This window comes from Astyanax mexicanus, chromosome 10, assembly GCF_023375975.1.
Source record: "Astyanax mexicanus isolate ESR-SI-001 chromosome 10, AstMex3_surface, whole genome shotgun sequence".
In the NCBI taxonomy this organism is placed as follows: domain Eukaryota; kingdom Metazoa; phylum Chordata; class Actinopteri; order Characiformes; family Acestrorhamphidae; genus Astyanax; species Astyanax mexicanus.
This window is the reverse complement of record NC_064417.1, coordinates 36,060,910-36,076,983: the sequence shown is the minus strand read 5'-3', so window position 1 is coordinate 36,076,983 and position 16,074 is coordinate 36,060,910. Positions and strand designations below refer to the sequence as shown.

At 38.5% G+C, this 16,074-nt stretch overlaps 1 protein-coding gene across 1 annotated transcript in view; it reads right to left on the bottom strand.

Moving 5' to 3' along the window:
- Nucleotides 1–6,528: 6,528 nt before the first annotated feature.
- Nucleotides 6,529–16,074, bottom strand: part of si:ch211-269c21.2 (carbohydrate sulfotransferase 8) — a 73,912-nt gene continuing 64,366 nt past the window's right edge. The window contains exons 3-4 of the mRNA XM_022684144.2: nucleotides 10,043–10,083; nucleotides 6,529–9,091 (exon numbers count right to left, since the gene is read on the bottom strand). Of these exons, the coding sequence (XP_022539865.2) occupies nucleotides 8,048–9,091; nucleotides 10,043–10,083 (1,085 nt within the window). The 3' untranslated portion in view covers nucleotides 6,529–8,047. The remainder of the gene's footprint in view (nucleotides 9,092–10,042; nucleotides 10,084–16,074) is intronic.

Genomic DNA, 16,074 nt, shown 5'->3' with positions numbered 1-16,074 from the left:
ATTTTTGGCTGCGTTTTAGTGATATTCAACGAGCAAACGAATCATTTTTTGAACGACTCTTTCGGTGATTCGAGAGAATCGACTCCCTAGAATGAATAAATTACTTTTTGGCTTGTTTTTTTTTTCGTTTAACGCAAGCAATTCAGGAGCTTATTTAGGCTACATTTGCGGCCTGTGTATAATAGTGACTAATATTATACAATGTACGTGACATTGTAATATTTTGAGAAATGTATCCATATCCATGTGTCCATCTTGTATTAGTTTTTTTCCCAGAAGTTCACTTATGACATTTGTGTGGGTTCATGTTGAAAATTTCAATTTTATAAAAAATCTACTGTAGTCATTAGTAGTTTTTTCAGATATTCATACCTACACAGCAAACTTTCAGATATTCATACTTACATAGCAAAATTACAAACCTTGCGTTGAACTAAATAGGTTAAGTTGTCTTTAGCCCTTTCTGGGTGGGATTAATTTCTCAGGTGGTCTTTGGGTAATTTTATCTTTTATGGGGGGGGGGGGGGGGGGTTCTTTGACATTTTATTTCCGTCCTGAACGACCATGTATGTGTTTTTGTCAGGCGTCATTTGAGAAAATTATAGGCTGAATTATCTACTGTTTTTCGTTGAACTCCGTGGTCCTGCGGTAATTTTATTACCGTCCGGATCCACATGTCTGAGTTTCAGTCAACTCGTGTTTAATAAAATAGCTATTTGTTCACTGCCACGCACCGTAATTACACTCTCGTACAGGCTCTCGTCTCCAAAGAGATCCACGTAAACACAACAGCGAGTGGAAATGGAGGAGCTACTGAACGTGATGTCACGTGACTGAGAAATCCAAAAAAACTCACTGGTCCTCCTTTTTTTTTCAATTGCAGTCCGGATGCAACAGTTTTATTACTGAGTATAAGTGTGACATATTTTTCACAGATGCCCCCCTTAGAAACGAATCCTGTCCGGATAGGGCTTTACTATGCACCCCATCATAGTCAGTGATAAGACAAGGAGGGATTAGACTTTTTTTCTGGCCATAAAAAAAGTTAGCACCTGTATTTGTGAGTGGTTCAGGATGAAACATAAGCATGAAACATAATTTTCACACATGGATTGTTCACCACAAAGTCTAGACCTTAACCTCATTGAGAATCTTGGGGATGTGTTGAAGAAGGCTTTGTGCATTGGTCAGACTCTACCATCATCAATGCTGCAAAATATTGGTGAAAAATTATCGCAACACTGGACTGAAGTAAATCTTGTGACATTGCAGAAGCTTAGAAACAATTCCACAGAGAATGTGTGCCGCAATCAAAGCTAAAGGCGCTCCAACAAAATATTAGAGTGTGTGAGGGGGCAGGCAGTGTATAGCTCTTAAAATGAAAACAACCCATTGATCATTGCATTTCAGCCCATTAAAGAAATGCGTGTGAATTTTTCTGCAAATAAATGCTGTAAATGACAATATTTTTAAATGGAACTAGGAAGAAATGTTTTCCGTAGTTTATAGAATAAAACAACATTGTTAATTTTACTCAAACATATAGCTATAAATAGCAAATTCTAAGAAACTGATTCAGAAACTGAAGTGGTCTATTTTTTTCCAGAGCTGCATCACTGTATTCTAATTAATCTCCTTTAACTAGAATTACTATTGAAAATCTATTGAATCGGTCGTTCGATTCATTGAACAGCCTGGTCTGAAGAATCGGTTCGCGGCGTTGAGCGCTTTTATGTGAACTTCAGTGGGCTTTTCTTCCAGCATGATGATGAAGGGTTTTTCTGAAAGTTGAGGTCTGGCGCCTACCAGTGATCAGACTGTATCCACACAGAGAGAGAGACAGCGCAGATCAGCTGCATGATCTAAATCATCAGACTCGTTTAAAGACGAGCTGAGTGAGATGAATGGCTGCTGAATCGTTTGCATACTGGGTCATTCAACAATAGCCGCCATGTGGGCTAATTATAGGCCACCTTTGGGAACCAGAGCAGCCAACATCTGTGAGCCGGTTCCCAACAACAGGCTTCCTCGCTCAGAAAATCAAACGTGTTTGCGTTTAAGATGGTGTTTCAAACTGTTTGGACTGAGCTCTTCTGCCTTCTCCTTCTTCTTTTTTCTCGCCTGTGGCTAAAATTAGTTTTCCCTCGTCAGAGCAAAGCAGCAGGAAGACGAGATATTTTTGTTCAATTAAAGCAGCAAGCCCGGAGTGAGTTCAATTACTTGACGCGAAGAGGAAGATGTAAATGTAAAGATTTAAATAGCTTAGCATGTTGCCTCAGGCGCCCGCACTTAATTTCCTTAATTTAAGGGGGATGTGAGAAAAGAGATGAGGGAGAAAACGGGTTATCCAAATGATGTGCATCTCTGCAACACACGCCTGTATCTGCACTGCTTTATATATCTGCACTTAGCCGAGCTGACAAACACAAGCAGGAGCTTATATGGTAAGTCTGTGGATTTTGAGGAAAATTTTTTTTTATGGCTTTTCCTCTGAGCTGTGTTAAGCTAAAAATATCTTATATTAATTTAATGTGACTCGTGACTCAAACAGAGCAACTGAAGCAACTAAGGTCTAAAATTAACTAATAATATTAATGCTGGTGAAAAGTTCAGGTTTTTCTTTTAAACAGAACTTGATCCTCAGGGGAGCACAGAGCCACCTGCTGTCCCGCAGCGGTACTGCAGACGCGCCTTCCACATCCATCCAGCTCTTCTTCTCCTGCAGCCTGGTGTTTTCTGCTCTAAACACCTGATTCAGATGATTAAGAGTCGTCATTACCCAGTATAATACAGGAAAAGCACACAGAGCAGCTGGAATAAATTGTAAACTGTTTTTTTCTTCATGTTATCTAAACTTTGTTAGCTTAGATAATTACTGGACTACAGGTCATATTTCCAGAACTCCAAAGTACAGCTCTGGAAAAAAAAAAAAAATTCTAAATTAGTTTCTCGGATTTTTCTATTTATAGGTATATGTTTGAATAAAATGAACATTGTTGTTTTATTCTATAAACTATGGACAACATTTCTTCCGAATTCCAAATAATAATATTGTCATTTAGAGCATTTATTTGCAGGAAATGAGTAATGTTAAAATAACAAAAAAGATGCAGAGCTTTCAGACCTCTAATAATGTAAAGAAAACAAGTTCATATTCATTTGAGTTCATTCAAGTTTTAAGAGTTCAGAAATCAATATTTGGTGGAATAACCCTGTTTTTTATTCACGTTTTTTATGCATCTTGGCATGTTCTCCTCCACCAGTTTTACACACTGCTTTTGGAAAACTTTATGCCACTCCTGGTGCAAAAATTCAAGCAGTTCAGCTTGGTTTGATGGCTTGTGATCATCCATCTTTCTCTTGATTTTATTCCAGAGGTTTTTTAATTTGGTAAAATCAGAGAAACTCGTAATTTTAGTGGTCTCTTTTTTCCAGAGCTGTTTATATAAACAACTGTATAACTGTGTCATCACTGTTAGTTACTCACCATTCCATACAGTCCAGAACTGCAAAAACAGCCTGCTTTTAATTGTTTGCATTTGTGATGGCCCAAAAACGGTATACTATGAATTAGTGTACAGCAGTAATGAGGCTAGGAGATGCTCATGTAAAATTTAATGCTAACTAAAATTTTATGTACATATCCACCCATAATGTCTGATCATTAGTATTCCATGATAATGATGGCCTGTTTCAGCTGTGTTTCAGAATGTGCTTTTGAACTTTTTTAGAGAATAATGAGCCTCATTCTAAATTAAGTAAATAACAGAATACAAGTAAATGACTAATATAATTATTTTTGTAAGTTTCTCAAACTTTGCTGACCACCTACCTCACTGAATGTGTAGGTCATACACATTCATTGGATGGCTGCAATGGGAATTAAACTGAGACTTACTTTTCTGTTCATTAATGATGCTGGCTTACTCACTGGTAGTTTTGCACAGCGCACTGGTCAGATAGGACAGAGGTTTTTAATCTTTTTACAACTCCCAGGTTAAGAACCTATTAGATTGGATATGTCTGGCTATTTGTTACACTCAGCAGAGTTAACAGGCGTGTTATCTATGATGCAAACCTTGATTTTTATTTTTATCGCATTGCTGAAAGAACATTTTGGGCACCTTTGTTTAACTTTTGTACTTATAAGATTTTTAATTTACAGATAAATGAACATCAAACCAGATAATGACTGACTGAGTGATAGCGTGGTTTAGTTTTGGTCTTCAGAGTCTTCAGGAACACGTGTTCTGTAGGATTCTGAGAAACAGAACAGTTGTTTTTGTCTTTGTTCTATAACCTTCATCACAAATAGCAGCTGATTTGATGTGCCCTTTGAGTCCCACAATCTGAGATGTCAGAGCCTGAGGCTCTCCCTCAGAGAGAGAGAGGGAGGGGTAATAAGGGGGGCGAGGGAGGTGGAAAGCGCCCTGTGTGCCCCAGGCAAGGGGAGAGGGGAGAAATGTACTGCAGTGAGAGAGGGGGAGGGAGGAGAACACATCAGCATTGATGTATAGAAACCTTCCTCAACATCTTCACAACAACTTTTCAGGAGAAAATCTTTAAAATTTAGTATTAGATAATCATTTGTTAGCTGTATGCCTGATTTGGGTTATTTAACACAAAGGTGGCACTGGATAGGTTCCATATTTAAAATAAAGTCAATCAGCTGAATTTGCCTAGAATTGTAAGGTAGGTGTACCTCCCCGGGTTCTGATTCTGGTACGTAACTGGTTCCAGTCACCAACAGTGTAAATAAATATGAGAAGATACAGGTCCTTTAGAACCAAGAACCCTACATTTGTCTAGAATCAATCTTTTATCCTAATAGTCTGGGTTAGGGTTGCAGTTGGTCTGATGAAAACTCAAAATCAATGGATATAAAGCAGGAATGATGACCTGGTGGACAGGGCATAAGTTTATCACATGGTACCACACACAAAAACTCACTCACCTCTTGGGGCAATTTTGCAGAGACAAAGACTGGAGCCAGGATAGAGCCCTCAACCCCAGGCCCCTGGATCTGTGCAATACATTTGCAGTGCCACCGTACCACCCTAAAAATGACATCTTGCGTTAAAACATGGCTTTATTTACATCTCAACTTTCTATGAAAAAGTCTAGCAAAATGTGTTTTTGATGAGTAAAAAAGTTTCTTTTTTAACAAATTTCATGATTGCATTTTAATCTCTGGGACTCAAGATGGCTGACATCACTGATTATCTCAAATCACCCAACCTTTTTTCAAAATGTAAATCCATAAATCCAATATACAGAAAAATAAATGAGGGAACTTAATTTTGACCTTTCTATGGTCTTCAGAAGAACCAACTGATGCAACTTCCTGTTGTAGATGTAAGTTGTAGATTGTTCCAGATTTTTCAGATGGGTTAATGTGTTACGGTAACAGAACTGAGTAAAACCCAAGCAAGGACACAACTAAAATGTGCATTTTAATTTAAATATTATGTATTTATTATGAAAAAAAAATACATCTCTGAAGGATTTTAATAATTATATTTCATGGTAAAGTTTATAGTTAAAGAGTGGGGACAGGTAACAAATGCTATTTTTTCAGTGATCTAAATAGTTTTCATTAATGTTTTACTTACATATTTTACAATCAGATCAATACAAGGAAATATGCTTAATAATAAAATGTATTTAAAGTTATTTTGTGTGTATATTTATATATGTAATTACCTGGGGACAGAAACGGCACCCGTTCAGTGGAATGGGCCAAATATAAAATGCCACCAAGTGTGTTTAAAGTTGTTGGTGTGAATCCCATAGTCTTAAAGTGCAAATAAAGAAAATCAGATTTACTGAAATTCATTGTATACCCTCCTAAGAACTAGAAAACATGTTGTGGGTAAATAAAACAATCATTTGCCCCTCGTAGTGGGTGGACATTGGGTATTACTTGGTCTCAGAATGTAAGGGTTATGTAACGGTAATTTATTTCTTTTTATGTGGATGTGGATCATTTTGGTAGCATTTAATTTTTTTTTATTTCATGAACATTAAAAAACAAGAAGATGAAGGAAACAAATCTGAACACTAAAAAGCTTCCTCTAGAGACAAGCACCTCCTGCTGGTTTGCAGCTCTGAAATAATTTCACAAACCTGCTCCACAATTCTGAATAAAACTATTTTAGTTTTACTTACCCATCTTATATCTAAACTGAAAAAATATAGAAGGTAATAAGTCCTGTTGAATAAAAGCTGTGTTTTAAAAGGGTTAATATTACTGTACATTTTTTAAAGCTGGTTTTGAAGAAACATTATTTACTAGCAAGAAAAAACATAATATACGAAGAAATTAACACTTGCTTGTCCTATAAAATGTGAAAGCTGCGAAGACCAGCATTTTGAAAAGAAAGACTCTGTGCTCTGTTGACCACACTCCCACAACTAATGTCACATTGACTGTATGGGACTTAATCAGATTGCATAAAATGTGCTTGACTTATACAACAAAAATAAATTAGCAAGTTGTAGGAGGATATAAAAACAATACAATCTGTGGAAATGCAAAAAGCAAGGGATATGAATTTTAATCGTTTATCAAATATCATCAATAAAATTTCACATAAAATGTGTTTATTTGGTTAAAAGGTAGCTGTACTCAAAATTATTGACAGGATCTCATCTTAATACAAGACAGTCCATTAAGAGTAAAAAGGCAATGGCAAAGAGATAATACACAAAGCTTAACATTAAGACAATGCAGTTGATTCATGAGGTACAAATCTGTTCTGTACAGTAAGAAATGATTTCTCTTATCCAGCTCCTGGATCTGCAGACTGTAAGGCTAACATCCTGCTAGACCATGTTTTAGGGGCTGTATAGAACACTAGTTATACATTCATATTATAAAAGAATGATTAACAATTGTTCTATTTCTACGCATTCACACAGTACGTATCAGATACACTGACATGTATTTGACTGACTAGTACCGTTTCCCATGACTTTTGTCATGTCCCAAAAAGCTAAAAGCTGCACTGTTTGAATGGGGATGTGATGTCTGTCTTAGTCTCTTGTCTGTTTGCACAAACAATTCTGGCTACCAGTCACACATCTCATTACCACACACTGCACTGTCCACTGTGGGTGGTAACGTCATCTATGACATTAAGGAATGTTAAACGCCTGCACAACTTTGTTCGAACTCGGCTAATTCACAAATCGCTCTGCCAGGAGAACACAGACCAGTGTTCAGACCAGCCTTTTTTTTACAAGGAAACACATCACACCTTATACAGGTTGTGGATATCCCAAAACATCCCCTGAAGTAACACTGCATGATTAATTTACATGCATTCAAGCCTTTTTTTTTTTTCTTCTAATTTTTATACCATTTTCTCCCTAATTTACACAACCAATTACCCAACCCACTCCTTAGGACTCGCGCTATCACCAGTGATGCCCCAACACCAGGAGAGTGAAGACTAGCATATGCCTCCTCTGATACATGTGAATCAGACATCGCCTCTTTTCAAACTTCTGCTGATGCAGCATTGCCAAGTAGCGTCACAACATGCTTGGAGGAAAGCGCAGCGACTTCTGATACATCAGCTCACAGATGCCTTGTGCTGATCGACACCACCCTTTCCGTTGGCGTGATGTGGGGAGAGGGTGCTATCTACCTACCTTGAGGGGTTCAATCCTATTATAGCACTGTGGGACACCATAAACTGTGTTGAAATCTACAGACAATAAACCATACTTTGTTCTTGTTGGTAGACTCACAAAATTCGAGACTGATCTTGATCCTGAAGAACATTTCTGCTCTGTGAACATTGTAATCAATGTGCAAGAACCAGCCTGCCATTGTATACAAGAATTACTACTAAGTTGTAAATAAAGTCTTTTAAATATAAATATAAAATAAGTTATTTAAACACACTTTCACAAAGTAATGAGTTGATTGACTTAAAACAAAACAAAACACCAACATCAGACCAACAGTAAGGGAACAGCTGTCAGTATATATATATATATATTTATACAGTACATTCACAAACTCCTCACTCCAGTGTTCTCAGTACAAATCTTCAAACGGCTTGGAATAGTTGAACATTAGATAATCCATGAAGAAAAAGTCATAAGTTCTCTGCCTCTCTGTCAAGTTCAGCCCTGCAAAATACTCCTGTGTGATTCGTGAGGAAGTTCTCGCTGCGTTTGGGTTCCTGTCTTTAAAACTGGGGAACGTGAGATTTGCTGGGGCTCCAATTCGCCTCAAGAGAAAATTGGCTTCTTCTTCTATCGTCTCAAACTTGCCTATGAAGTCGTAGTCTATCAGGCAGGGACTGCACAGCTGCACTACCGGTTCCCAGTGGATGTCCATGCCCACTGGCCGGTGAACGTCTAGCAGGTACTGGATGAACTCCTTGAAGGTCACTCCCTCCCCTGTGCGTAAGGCAGTCTGTGAAGCGTTGCTGCGATATCTGGAGATGATGGGCTTTCCGAAGACCGGGTGGTAGTACGAATTTGGACTCTCAAACTTGTCCCGAAACGCAGACACAAGCCTCTCGAAGGGTTCCCTCAAGAAGAGCACTTTGGTGTAGGTCTCCAGACGATGGGCGATGCCCTGATGATTGAAGGAGTCCAGTCTCTTCAGGTGGTTCCCGTAGTGGACCTGCTCGTGCTGAATCTCCCCGGTTGAGGCTGCCTGACCCTGCAGAACCATCAGCACGCGCTTCCAGTTGGAACAGCCTGCTTTGGGGACCTCACAGTACAGGAGCTTGTGCGTGTCCTCCACGTAGATGCGGGACACGTGCTGGCGGGTCACGGCCCGTGCGATGTTGCTGCTCCTGTATTTGGCACAAACCTCTCTCATCAGTTTCCTACGGGACCGCTGGACCCTGGTCAGTCTACTGATGCTGTTCTTGGCTCGGCCAGCAGGGGTGCTGCTGAGCTGCAGTAGAGGAGAGGAGCTCTTCAGGAGGAGCTTGCGGTGGTTCTTTGTGACCTGCGCTGTGATGTCTCTGGGGTTGAGGAGAGAAGACCGGGGGGCTTGGAGGAAGAGCTTTGCTGGCTGGATGGAAGCCTGAATTTCAGCATCTGCACAATGAGGGCACTGATCCTAAGAGGACAAAAAAAAAAAAAAGAATTAGGGATTAAGGATCAAGTGTGTAGTAGAAAAATAGAAACTAAATAATAAAAATATTATATCATGTTATATCTCATGTTGTTGAATGTTGGATTGTGTAATCGTTTCAAATATATGAATGGACTAGTATTAATTGTCCAAAATGAAATGGTGCTAGGTTTTAATTCCATCATGTTGCTTTCATGCAGAAATATTAGTATCACTGTACAGTAAAGGTCACAATAAACAGTACTCATGACATTAAAATGGTTTAAATAGTTTAAATTGTTTAAAAAAATGTCTCAACAAATTATTAATTGACACTAATAAGACATTACTAAATATTATTGCTTTTATTATTACAAAGATGTTGTATATAATAATGAATTAAGACATTAGTTTAAAAGATCTTTAGTGATTAATTAATAATTACTTGACACTTTCTGTCGTAAGCACTGTTAATCAATGCACCCTTACTGTAAAAATGTTATCAAATTCTTGTATTTACAAAATGGCAAATACAGGAAAAACTAAAACATTTTCAATATTCAGTGGAGCTCTATGATAAAAAATATCCCAACTATTCTTGCATGCAATGCTAACAGGATATAAAGAGCAAAACATTCAAATGATGTAAAAATGTGGAAAACACTGATAGTAAAACAGTATGAGCCATTGCTATGTGTAATGTATACATGGTATTGCTGGGTAAACTGAATAAACTTTACAAGTGTTTTATAATGAAAATATTGTGGATCACTATTGTAATAGTCTGGTTTAAAGAAGAAAATGATCATTCTACAGAGCCAACCACACTGTGGCGCTGTCGTGCAACTTTTAGTTCTGCTGCTGCTGCATTTATGAGCAGCAGGACTGCTTACACTGATGTGATGAGAAAAACACCTGTGATGTGTGTTTTAGTAGCGCCAGCAAACAAGAGCTTACCTTACTCACAAGCTGCCCGTGGGGAAATATCAGCTTTGCACCTACGCAGAAAAACAGCAAATGTTACAAATCATTTTATTTCAACAGCAACAGCAATCCAAAAAATAAAAAATAAAATATTCCAGCATTTCACCCAAATCTTTATCTGCAGCATATGCAGCATATGCTAGATCACCACAGACAATAACCTTTAAATGTTAGACTGTACAGGAAACCCACTGAATCAAAATATACTCATAATTAAAGTTGGTGGCTGATGTTTGTGATACACCTGCAGCAGGTAAAGAAGCTACCGCAACTTGAGAGTTTGTTTCTGTAACATTAATTATGATTATATAAAACACAAAAATCTTATTTTTAAATAACCTTTCATCTAAATGTAATGACTGTAATGACAAACATCTTCTCAGATTTGATGATGACATCATGTATATCCTGGCAGGGCCAAATAATATTAACCATTTTATCTTCCCCTCCAACCCCTGTTACTAATCGAATACAAATAATTTCAAGATTAAATAAATATTAAGGCCCAATGTGCTGGTAATTAAAGATTTATTATTAAAGATATATTTTATTGCAGTAATAATAAACCAAATAAGCATTAGCATTACCCGCTAACTGTGCTAAGCATTGCCTTTATTTTGCCATTCAGAGTATATTGGACTGTAGCTTGCGTGTTTACTGTGTTAAAACAAGCTACGTGGGACGAACCGCTAGCTAATATCGCCCTGGTTTACCGGAACACTCAGGGTTCCTCAGTGTAGCACTGTCATATGGCATTAGCCTAGCGGTAGCCATAGCTCTAGCAGTTTGCCACTAATGCTAATGCTCCAGCTTTAGAGGAAATCTCTAAATCTAAGCATAATTTAAATAAACAGAATAGCTTTACTCGCCCAAAAAAACAGTTTTCAGGAAAGAAATCTGTGTAGATTAACATCCAGCGCTTCTTTGACTTTTCTGACTCTTTTTTTTTTTTTTTTTTTTAGAATTACAGTTTTTTTACTTAGCTTGGCTTTGCTGAGTTAGAAGGGAAACATGGGGACACCCCTGTTTCTTACTAGAGTCTCATAAAATGCGCCTTATAATCTGGTGTGCCTTATGTATAAAAAAGACCAGAAAATAGATGTTTACTGATAGTGAGCCTTATAATCTGGTGCTTCCTATAGTCAGAAAAGTACTGTACATTGTCATTTTTAGGCAAATAAAGTCACTCAAAAATGAAACTTAATAACAGTTGTATGGGTTAAAGTGGAATTATGCAAGAATTGGTATTTTGGTGCCTTGGCTATTCCTACAATCAAGAATTACAATTGACTTTAATTCCAGTAAAGCAGAAGCTAAAGCATAGGCCTTGCACATGCTTTTCTGGGCAAGCTAAAAGATACAAGACCTCCATCTAAAGTGAATGTGAAGCATGCAAGGTGGAAGAGAAATATTACAGGATTCCACACAAATCTGACTCGGGTTATGCAGCATTACACAGTTCTGATGAAGCGGTCATGAGCAGCTTTGCTAAAGACCCTGTACATAGTGTGGTAGTTCCATGCCCATTGCCAAAAGATGGCATAATAGAGGCACATATTTCTTTATTTCTATACATTCTGTATACATTCTGAGCATCAATAAGATTTTAAAGCAGGGGACTGTGTGGATGTATGTTGTCCGTTTTCTAAAACTATATTTAAAGAACAGCTATCATGAGACCATGCAGTGCGCTGAACTCGCTCATTTGTTTTCCATCATCAGCTCACAGAGACACAGTGAAGGTAAAGGGCAGGAAGACAGAACGAGGCAGAGGGAAGCTGCCTCCCACAGCCCGTACTAATGTTTATATGCCACTGCTTAATACAGCTACCAGATGGCAACCCAGCAGCATCAGCAACATCACCTCGACACCAAGGTTATTGTATGCAAAACATAAAGTGTGCGTGCAAAAAGAAAAATCACTTCTGCTGTTAATTTGCATTGAGGGCACTCCTGAGTAACGGAAGACTCCAGAAGGTAAAAGTAAGTCAAATGATGTAACCTCCTGAGTAAAGGTAAAAATGGTAACGAAATCATTTAGCCCTGCCTTTTCTTCTTCATCTGCTGACATCTGCTTTTCAGTTTCGCAAGTGAGTCAAAAAAGTAATAACTTGCCAGTGCCGAGTGTGCAAAGCACTGACAGTTCAACCTCCCCCCTAGCTGTTCTTCAATTGCGGCTGTGTGGGCAAACCTAACTGCCTCTGAAGTACTGCACCAGTGATTAGAGAAGCACCAAAGTCCAGTAACATCTCACTGCCCTAACACTGACCTATAGAGACCCAGAGACGGCTATTGATTAGATGCCAACGCTGTGGACACTCAGTGATGGATTCATTACAGAGCTGCAGCTGACTTACTGTAGAGTGGACAGGGCTGGCAGAAGCGAGCCTCTAATTTATAGCCTGGGACGTGAGCTTAACAGGAAAGTTCTCCTCTTTCTGCTCTTATTTTTATCTTCTATCCCAATCACCTCAAGTACATCCTCTGTGGTGTCATGCTAATAACCACAGCTTAAAGCTTACCAGGAACCTGTTTGTTCAGATCTGACTACCTACAAATTAACAATAATGCCAGTTTCATAATCCGCAACTTTTTAAATCATAAGATTGTTGCGCCATTCACACTACACAACTTGTTGTCAGTACAATAAGTTGTTTGTGCACTGATGTGTAGCAAAATACACAAAAGAAAATATAAAAATAAAATAATATATATGGATAAGAAAGTCACCTTTCACTTTCACAATACTGGATGTGTGGCATGGAAGCTGCTCTGCTACAGACAGGAAAGCTCTGCAGAGGGTGGTGAAGGCTGCACAGAGGATTGTTGGAGTTGGCTTTCCCAGCACCACGGACATCTACACCTCCAGATGCAGGAAAAGGGCCACCTGCATCAGGAAGGATCCCACCCACCCAGCACACGCACTTTTTGTCCCGCTTCCCTCAGGCCGGGGGCTGCGGAGCATCAAGTGCAAAACAACCAGACTGAGAAACAGCTTCATTCCGGAAGCTGTAAGACTCTTAAACTCCACCTAACACACAAGGACAAATTACTTTTTACAAACACTGTCACTTTACCTGCACTGAGACACTTTATCTTCTACTGCTCTAATTCCATATCATGCTGCTATAGCAAACTTGCACTCTGGACTTCATGTTGCTGCTACCTGTCTACTCTCTCTACTTATTTTTTTTATTTTTTGGGGTATTTATCTTATCTATTTTGTATATTCTATTTTTTATTGTATTATTTATTTTATCTATATATCTATTTTAACAACAGCTCTTGGGTGTAAACTGGATCGTGAGATCGCAATTTCGTTCCACCTCATGTACCACATGTGATGCGAATGACAATAAAATCTCCTTGAATCCTTGAATTCAGTTCAAGATTGGCCTGCTAGATATTTGCAAGACATCAGCGATCACGCTGAGCTTTCATCTCACATCTTCAACAGTTCAAACATAGTGGCCAAGTCAGTGTGGAGCAAACGCTGATTTGGCTACAATATCCAAAACCAATCAGCGAATAGTGTGAAGTTTACATGAATGTAGTGGAGAGAATAATTCCTTTTCAATCAGATCAGTGGTTTTCAACATGTGGTCCTCAGTGGTCATGCTAAGGGGCAGTTAGCTTTTGTTTTAACCTTATGTTCTGATAGTATTTGTAAATTGATGCAGATTTGAGTTTGTTGACTAGTTGACTAGCACTCTCTCTCTAAAAAAATATTTCTGGGATATTGTTTATACATTGCTGGCATCAGAGAGTCCCTATAAAAATGTGGGAGACTCTCTGACTATCCGTGACAGGTGGGATCTCTGATGTTGTGATAGTACACAGCAAAGATCAATAGTAATATTTCTGTATTTTTCTCCAATATTTATTTACATCAGAAAAATAGGGAAGGCATCACTCTTGTGAAATCTAAAAAAAAAATCTAAATTCACCATGACTAAACAACATTTAACCATTCTAAACTTTTAAGTCTTCTAGTTAGATTCTTCTGAGTAGCCACTCTTTGCCTTGAAGCAGCTTTACATACTTTTGGCTTTCTCTCAAGCAGCTTCATGAAGAGCCACCTGGGATTCCAACAGACTTAAAGAACACACACATATGCTGGGACTTTGTTGAATGTTCAAAACAACTTTTAGGAGAGAGCATTTAGGACGATTTCCCTGCACAGCCATCAGGTTCACATCAGGTTCACGTTACTTATTTTTTCGGACTACAAGGGGCACTTAAAATCCTTTAGTTTTCCCCAAAATCTACAGTGAGCCTTATAATCCGTTGTGCCTTATGTATGAATTCTGCCAGTCAGGTATTAAAAAGCTGTAAAGCCACTATGCTGAAGTACATCGTTATAAAGTCAGTTTTCAGTCAAGTTTTAATAACCGCAGCACTAGCTGTTTTGCCATTCAGAGGCGAGTATATTGGACTGTAGTCTGCAGGTTTGCTGTGTTAAAACAAGCTACATGGGACTAACCGCTAGCTGATAGTGCCCTGGGTTACTGGAACACTCAGGCTTCCTCTGTCTAGCACTGTCAGGAAGCATTTACTAGCAGTAGTGCTGCGGTTAGCTGCTAAATCTAATGCTGCTGCCTGATTAGCCTTAGTTCTGAAGAATTTTTTACTGAAATCTCACCCTTAGACAAAATATTGGAAATCAAAGCGTATTGTAAATAATTGAAAGCGCTTCACTCACTCAAATAAACAGTTTTTAGGAGAGAAATCTGTATAGATTAATATCCAGCGCTCGTTTGACTTTATTTATTTATTTTTTTAAGAATTACAGTTTTTCTTACTTAGGTGCTCCCATCTTCCCCATTAGAAGGGAAACATGGTGACACCCTTGCTTACTACGATGTAGGCATCCTTACTAGTGTCACTTTTAGTGAAGCCTTATAATCTGTTGCGCCTTATGTATGAAAAAAGACCAAAAAATAGACGTGCATTAATAGTGCATCTTATAATAGTATAATAGACCAAAAAATACTTTTAAATATTATTTAAAAGTTCAGTTCAGTTCAAAATGTTTTAAAGATTATTATGCATGCACTCTGATGTGTCTATACACATGATTGAGACTGTGTATGTGCATATAAATGGCATGCAAATGTTACTGCACCTCTAAAAAGTGTTTTTGTCTGTTAAGGATACCAGACAGACTATGGTTACTCATAAAGGAAAGAAGCTTAGAATTTCAAAGGGAATCTACAACATATTCATGATTTTTTCCTCCCTTTTATTCATAGATGCACAACCCTGCTGGTGTGCCCATATATCAGCATAATATCCGTCACAGCGCATTATCTCATTTAATCTACAGGCCCAACCGCGGGCCCCACCTATAGCTTAGCTCTGGGCCACTGTAGATGGCGGTAAGCACAAACAGAAAGCAGGGAGTCTATTCTCCTGTTGATGCTTTTATAACAGTGTAACCCCACTATCTGTTATCTAACAACCGTCTTCCTCCACTAAAGCTTAGGGCTCAGACCATTAGCGATAATGGTTAAGCGATTACGTTTGGAAGATAGATGCTTAGCGGCAGAAAGTCGCTGTAAGAGAAATAAAGAATCATGTGGAGTGACAGTCTCTAGACATCTCGCACAGGAGTGCAGTGACCTGACAACAGCGCTGATAAATGTTCCTCAACACTAAATTGCCATGCATGGACAGGGTCTCAAGTGGGAGAAAGTGCGAGCGAGGGCTGTAAATGGAACAGGCAAAAAAGAGGACAGGTAAACGCTGAAATGAAATGTGCCAGTAAATAAGGCTTTTGGATTTAAGGTGATTAGCTGCGAGCGAAAGGATAGTTCTGTTGCTTCTCTCCACAGTGGCCAAGTGGAACAAACATGAAAGGCTAGAGATGTACTTGCTATTAACTATGTGTTTGCATATACAATATGTTTTTTTTTTTTATCTTTATCGCGGGACAAGTTTTCACACTGAAAAAACTGCAATCACATTGTTAATAACAGCAAGCTTAAACTGCATTACCAGCTTAC